The 7,728-nt window shown below is 39.0% G+C and overlaps 1 protein-coding gene across 2 annotated transcripts; it reads right to left on the bottom strand.

Annotated features, from left to right (window-relative positions):
* Positions 1-585: 585 nt before the first annotated feature.
* On the bottom strand, positions 586-6,648 carry LOC309575752 (uncharacterized protein). 2 transcript variants are annotated; one of them, XM_082286536.1, is made up of 6 exons: positions 6,503-6,648; positions 5,466-5,621; positions 5,251-5,361; positions 3,760-3,867; positions 2,783-2,869; positions 586-1,742 (listed from the first exon to the last, which is right to left on the bottom strand). In XM_082286536.1, exons 2-6 carry the CDS (start codon positions 5,610-5,612, stop codon positions 1,695-1,697), a joined length of 501 nt encoding a protein of 166 aa, XP_082142662.1. In that variant the 5' UTR covers positions 5,613-5,621; positions 6,503-6,648; the 3' UTR covers positions 586-1,694. The 2 variants fall into 2 exon arrangements, with proteins under 2 accessions (XP_082142662.1, XP_082142661.1); XM_082286535.1 differs by having other exon boundaries at positions 5,466-5,618.
* Between the last annotated feature and the right edge of the window lie 1,080 nt (positions 6,649-7,728).

The following is a 7,728-nucleotide window of genomic DNA, read 5'->3' as shown; positions in this document are numbered from 1 at the left end:
GTAAACTGTGCCAAAAGCTGCTTACTGAAACATCAGCCACAAGGGTGTATTCATGCCACAGGAAAGGTTTTGACTATCATAGAAATTGCAAACCTGTACCAGGCACAATAAATGTAGACAGCAAAGCCTGACCACCTAGTCACAAAAGTAGTTCCATTTTCCATTGTCCCAAAAGTTACACAAACATTTCTAAGTATTTACACCTGGTAATGACATTTTCCTCTTTTGATTTTAAGGATACTCATGTAAGACGTGGTTATTAACAGCATCCAAAAAGCAATGTAGCAATAAAATGGGCAGAGGATTTTTTTAATAAATGTACTTTAAGAGAAAAAATAATATATTACTGTATGAAAAATCAATAGTTATTATGTTTTTAAAAATTGATAGGATTATTCTTAGTCTGATCTACATGATCAAAACCAGTTATTCAGAGCAGGAAACCATTTATTATGCGATTGTCCTTTGTATGTTGGGTACATAGATATTTTTAACAGTTTGGCAAGGATAGCAAACCCCTTAGAGTCAGCGATACTATTAAAAAATTGAAGTGAAATTATCAGAAAAATCTCTTTCATCCCAAAACTGAAGAATGCAGTGAATGCATTAATTATGCACTGATTTTGTAATGAAAGGCATTTTCATTACACAGTATCGGCCATGACCAACTAACCTGTATTAGAAGACAGAGATGCAAAGGCACATTTTATTGAAGTGCAGGATTTCTTAATGCTGATGTCTTTTCCATTTATAACAAACAGACAGAGAATACTCTTGACAACCTATATCAAGATACCAGTGATTACAAACATCTGTTCTTATAAAAATGCATCTTTAAGGATTATAAAATTTATTTTTATAGATAACTATGGATAGAGCTAAATATTCTTCCCGATTTTTAGAAGTGAAGTTTTGAGAAATAAAAATGATATTTAGTAGACAACACAGATTTAATTTGTTGATTTACAAATTCAAGAAAAATGCAGAAAAGGCTTAAAACCTTGACTAATCAAAACTGACATGCAGACACTTGCAGCTCACCTAGCACCACACAATACCCAAAAAAGGTTCTAATAAAGCCTGGAGCAAACATCCCATATTACAAAGACCACCTTATGATTTTGAAGAGACAAGATCTAGTACATCTGTCTACCGAGTCAGAGTTAAATTTATCTCTTCCAAATATATTTGGGAAATCTTCTGATTGAATTTTTGCACCAAGTCTGATGTCCAGAACACTCTCTCCATCTTCTAATCTGTACAGCATTCCCTTTTTCTATCAAAGACCATTCAAAATCTTGGAAAATAATTTTCAGTAATATTTTATTCTTTTATTTATTTTATTATTTAATACTGATCCAGCTTATATTGTAGCATCGATCCTCAAATAATATAGACACATTAGTTATATTAGTATTTATTATGGTAACTTAGATATGCAATAAGTAGAAAAAATATGTGCTGCTTTCATTTCAATTGCAATTTTCTTCCTTCAAGTCAGCCATGCTAGCTACAGTTTAAGAACAAAAAGGAAGAATCAGTGTCAGAATTAGCAGACTTTATATAAACACCTTGAAAACTGACACTGGAGAAACAGGTACGTAAATCAGTTCTACTTATAAAATACATAAATCAAGATACTAAACTTCAGGATCAGCGAGTAATGAGTAGAAAATATTTTTACTGCTTTCAGGTCAGTTGGTACTTTCTTCTTCTGTTACTGTTGAGAGATCTGTTTGGCTCTGAAAAATGACAACAAAAAAATTCTATCACTTACTAGCATTCACTGAACTTTGTAAAAAGGAACACAGACAAAACTGCCCATGATAAACAAGTTGGTACTTATCAGTATAACCATGTATTCTTCCATTCAGTGGAATACAATGAATGTCATCACCAGACTTCTATTATGAAATCCAGCAAATTTGGATGAAGCACTGTGATTTGAGGGCAGAATCAACAGTACAAGCTTATATATCTTATTTTATCAATCTGTTCTTAATTTGTAGCAAACACATCACTGTAAAACCTGAAAAAACATCCCCAAAAGCCAATGTAATCTAACACCTTTAGGCCTGAAAACCTGGCACATGTAGGAAACAGCAGGTACTACTTACTACTCACTACTCATTTTCACTTCTGTTTTTGCAATTTGTTTATTAAAGAACTCATAAAATATGCCCAAAGACTCAAGAATATTTTTTAATATGTAATTATCAGGAAATTATAAAAATTTGGGCTATATGAGATCTTGCATACTCATCTGATTTACCTCAGTGGAAAAAACACCAGTGAAAACCTTACCCTAAGAACAATCACAAGTATTTTCATAAATCTATACAGAGAACACTAATAAAACAGGCTGTTATTAAAGTAACCCTAAGTACAAAGCATATTAATATCACAACATAAATTCTGAGCTAGAATTACACTACTGGTACCAGAAATGAAGTGATTTAGTCAGAAATGAAGTGATATAATGGTTCACACAGCACAGGAAGGCTGCCTCCTCTCAGTACATTCATGCTTTAGTCAGTAACATATCTGAATACAAAAGGGTGTTTTAACTCTTGAGGATATAGTCAGCCAGCACCACAGAGTCTTTTAGAATGCCTTAACTCCGACCAGAGTGCTGCTATGGGCAGTTTGGAAGTTGTGGCCAAAATACCGTCTCTTAAAACCACAGGGGAGAGCCACCAACAGTTTTAACCTTTTGATAGGTCAGCACAGAAAAGCAAATCTGTAAGAATCAATAATTTATAATCTCTTTCTAAATACTTACCTGTTCACTCTCATCTGGCTTCTCAGCTTTGGATGAAGTAGGTGTTCCAGATCTATCTGTATCTTCAGCTATTGTCTTTTCATTTTCCTGTGGTAATGAAAACTAGTTTTCAGCTAAAATGTCCCATGCCATGAAATCATATTTCACGTGTGTTAAAATGACATTACATGTTAATATAAAGAGAATACTTTAGATAAGGGCTACACAAATTTACTATATGGGAATATGGTCTTTGTATGATTAACCCTATTTTTATCTTTTTTTTTTTTCAATCAACAGCAATTTAAAATTTTTGCATATTCATTTTTTTCTGTCACTTTCATACTCTCATCTTCCTATGATTATATTTTGTCAGTATTTTAAGAGTGCTCTAAAAACTTCGATATTTCTAAAATACTCTGTGCTCCACATAAATTTAAGAAATATGCACTTTTAAAACTTTAGGGAGATAAACATGCCAATTATCTATGTATGTTCTTACTGAAGCAGTATTAAAAGACCATAAACATGGATATCGGTACACACACTCTTATGTTAGTATAAATTCCCATACACCAGGAAGATATCAGAAGCCAGAGGCATTGCAATTCTAAAACACAGCTCCTTTTCCAGGTACAGTAAGTTGACTTTGTGCTAACACCCTGTAAAGCATTACTGTCTTGATATTTAAATTAGACATGCTTATTTTATAAAATTTTCTAATAAATACCACCAAGGAATGTGGAAGCATCAGCTAAGCTGACCTTATGCTGGATATTTGCAATAAACTTCTGTTCTGGCCAGAATTCAAGTCTAAAACCCAGACTGCAGAAGCCACGTGTTAGACATTCCCCCCCAACTACACTCTTGCTTTTTTAATTATGTGTTAGTCCAACACCCATGGGCTTCTGCTCTGTGTTTTGCAATTGATGCCAGCATCTGGAAAAAATGGCTGATTAATGGTATTTTCAAACCACCAACTAAGTATTGGCTTAAACCTCTTCATCTTCCTGCTGCAACTGCATTTCAGCTTCTTTATTCTGCAGTTCCAACTCTGCAAGTTTTTTTTGCAACTCCAACTCCTCACGCTCTTTTTCCAGCTGAGCCTGCAAACAGTTTAAAAAAGGACAAATTAGAAAGAAAAAACCCCCCACATTTATCTTTTTTACCACATTGTTTACAATGTATTTCATAACTGAAATTGTAAATAAAAACTTTACAACTGCCATGTTATGTTAATAACAAAGTCATTTCTGTATCATCTGGCTCAACATTTTCAAAGTTTTGAGACTCTTATGGATAAAAAGGTTTTACTACCAAGAGGAAGAAGAAACAGTTAACTGAAGTTAGTGTACACACTTCAGATACTGTCTCATTACACATGATCTTTTATCAGTCTGTATTAGTTATCTCCCATCCTTTGGATTGAGCTCTTTGATACTTTGTGTAATATCTAGCACAGATGGATGAATCAATATAGAATCAAATCTATAGAAAAATTTGGCAAGCAATGTCATTAACATAAATCATGTCCATCAGCAACCTTTAGTATTTACAATTGGAAATGTCTAACAGAAAGTGTTTATTAATTGTGAACTTAAGTCCTATTACATCAAAACCTTAGAAACTGCATGATCTAAGTATTTACTTTCAACAACACTAGAGAATACTGTTTGCTCTTGCATTTTGTGAGTAACTACAAGTATGGTCATAGTTTTCTATTCCTTTTTGGTACATAAAATCAAAACTTACCTGAGTATCTGACTACGGCCAAAACTGAGTTAGGTTAAAAAATAAATGCATCTAATGTGAGCATTGTTCAACATCTTACCCACAGCTTATGTGAAATGATTTATTTAATGCTTTGTGAATTATCTCTAGACACAATCTTGTCATTTTCATTTACTATTTTACATCACTCATGAAACCCTTAAGCACATTACTTTTGGTTTGCAAATTAGTAAATTCCAAATTTTATAAGTGCAAGTGAAATAAAATGAATGCATCTTACACCAGAGCTGGGCTTAATGTGATCAGCATAAATTTAAAATTAAGCTTTTGATTTTAACATCATGAAAGTCAGCCATACAAAAAAAGTGCAGTCAGATCACATCAACATCACCATAACAACACTGAATTCACATGATGCCTTTATAAAGAATGGCTAGAAACACAGATATTGTATTTTTTTCTCATATTATAAGCCCAAACAATATTTTCAGTTACTTCTCACATAAGTCCTAAATTGGCTGCTTTTTACGTTAACAGCCTTCATTTTTTTAATAACATTTTACTGCCTAGTATGTAAGTTTTCCTACCCATGTGCTGACTAATAATTTCATTTACTCAGAAAAGTGAGATTAAAATACTTGCATTATGTCACTTCTATCAAAGTCATTATGCAGCTATTAGAAGTACACAAAGATGTACTCCAAGATGCCACAGCACCATATGCTGCTTAGAATTATCTATTATTAAATAATAATAACCTGACGTTGCTCTTGAAGTTTCCGCTCCTCTTCTTCCTGGATTTTTAACCTTTCAAGTTCGGCTATGGCTGCCTCCCGTTCTTGTTCCAGCTCTGCTCTCTCCAGCATTCTCTATTTCAGCGGTAACATAGAATCAATTAAACATAAAAATGAAAGAGATATTAAATAGCATCAATTATATTGTAGCAATGGTTTTTTGCCTAAGTTGGATGCACCTTTTTTTCTTCATCTAAGTTTCTTCTATAATTGTAAATCCAGTGTGCAAGATACTCTATGGGATCTGCTGGCCGATGCTCTACAACCTCTGCCAGTCCCTTCTTCAAGCAACTTCCCAGGCATTGCTTCAGATACTGAGATTCCATCCAAATCTACTGACAATAAACAGACAGATATTAGGCACCAATGTCAGAATTAAGTCAGGGGGTTTAAAAATTCTTGCTTCAGATGCCAAACACTGACTATGACATTACTTTTTAGTAAGCTTGCAATTTAGACAGGGAAGTTATTCAGTAGTGGTTTCGTTCTTAAAAGCTCCAGTGACAGGACACTTACACCAATCACTGCAGAAAAAAATGCTCAAACCCCATCTTACATGTATAATTCATAAACCACTTGGAAAGAGGCGGCGACTAATTCTAGGTGTGCATTATAACAAAAAAAAAAACCCAACAAACAAACAAAAAAAAACCAAAACCAAACAAAAACAAAACAAAACAAACCCCAAACAAACCAAAAACCTGAAGACCACAACACGACATAGAAAACTTCTACACAGATATCCGAAGAAAATGCAAGTAGTTCTGAGAACAGTTAGGGGGGGTTTTAGTTTGAATTGTCAAAGCTACCTTTAAGATATGTATGCAAGGCAAGGGCCTGAAGCACTCACTCTATAGTTAGGAAAGGCACAGATCCTTGTGCACACTTTACTAGCCCAGTTTAAGTAAACACAACCCTTTCTTTGCTGTCAAGGAGCCTGAATCCGTGCGGGGCAGCCATGGTCCGGCGGGGCAGAGAGCCCGGGCACTTGGCACAGCAGCGAATCCTGTCCCACCCTCCGCGTTCGCGGCGGCTCCAGGGTGACCTTACTGGTGCCGACCCTCTTAACCCGGAGCCTCCCCCGCGACCTCTGCCCCCGGGCTCCATTTAAGCACAGTCTGGGCCTCTCCCGTTCCCCTACGCTCCAGGCAGGGCGGGCCCGCTGCTTATCCCTACGCCTGGTGTTCGGAACCCTGGGGAGGGCCTGGCACATTACCCCGCCTCGCCCCACGCTCCGCGACAGTCACTGGGACCCGGTGCTGTCGCTGCCCTGGTTCTGGCACCGCGGGGCTGCGCTGTAGCCGCTCGCCTTCCCTCGGAGAGCAGCCCCGCTCTGGCTCCTTCCTGGCAGCAGCTCCCAGAGCCCCCGGACAGCAGCCCCCGGCCCGCCCCGCTCCTACGGCCCGGCCCCGGCCCCGGCCCCGCGGCTGCGGCCCCGCCCGAACGCGCGGCGTTGCCCCGCAACAGCGCCGCGAGCGCAGAGGGCCCCAGCGCCGCCCGCAGGAGGCGATGGAGGGATAAGGGGCCTGGTCGGAAAGGTCCCTGGTGGCACAAACCGGGAGAAGGGGCCGAGACCTTAGAGGGTTATGTGGCCCTTGAGAGAGACCTCGACAGGCTGGAGAAGAATCTGAAATTCAATAAGGGTAAATGGAGGGTCCTGCATCTGGGAAGGAATAACTCCGAACACCGGGAGAAACTGGGGGCTCAGCAGCTCTGTGGAGAAGGACCTGGGCGTCCTGGTGGACAGCAAGCTGTCCATGAGCCAGCAGTGCCCTTGTGGCCAAGAAGGCCAGTGGTATCCTGGGGTGCATTAGGAAGAGCATTGCCAGCAGGTCAAGGGAGGTGATCCTGCCCCTCTGCTTAGCCCTGGTGAGGCTCTGCCTGGAGTGCTGTGTCCAGTTCTGGGGTCCCCAGCATGAGAGAGACATGGAGATCCTGGAGTGGGTCCAGCAGAGGGCTATGAAGATGACTGAGGGACTGGGGCATCTTTCTTACAAGGAAAGGCTGAGAGGGCTGAGGCTGTTCAGCATTGAGAAGAGATGGTTTATAAGGGACTTTATTAATATGTATAAATACCTAAAGGGGAGGTGCCAAGCTCTGCTCCGTGGTGCCAATCACCGAGAGTCCAGGCAATGGGCAGAAACAGATTCATAGGAAGTTCCGTCTAAACAACAGGCAGAATTTCTTTACTGTGTGCAGGTGACCACACACTGGGACAGATTGCCCAGAGACCTTGTGGAATCTCTCTATCTAGAGATATTAAAGAACTGTGTGGATACAGTTCTGTGCAGTGTGCTCTAGGACAACCCTGCTTGGACCAGATGACCCACTGTGATCCTTTCCAATTGTTTTAATGCCCTCTCTCTGTGAGCAGTTTCCCTTCACAACTGACGTGATCTTCTCTCCTCCCTGCCAAACTCCTTGGCTGATGTTCACCTCAGA

Source organism: Coloeus monedula (assembly GCF_965178545.1).
Source record: "Coloeus monedula genome assembly, chromosome: 8".
NCBI lineage: Eukaryota > Metazoa > Chordata > Aves > Passeriformes > Corvidae > Coloeus > Coloeus monedula.
The sequence above is the reverse complement of the archived record's forward strand: the minus strand, read 5'-3'. Positions and strand labels throughout refer to the sequence as shown.

Coding starts and splice junctions, on each gene's coding strand:
- LOC309575752 (XM_082286536.1), bottom strand. CDS start 5,612: ATGGAATCTCAGTATCTGAAGCAATGCCTGGGAAGTTGCTTGAAGAAG. Junction 3,868..5,250: donor AACTTCAAGAGCAACGTCAG/GTTATTATTATT, acceptor AACTGTTTGCAG/GCTCAGCTGGAAAAAGAGCG. Junction 1,743..2,782: donor AGCCAGATGAGAGTGAACAG/GTAAGTATTTAG, acceptor GTCATTTTTCAG/AGCCAAACAGATCTCTCAAC.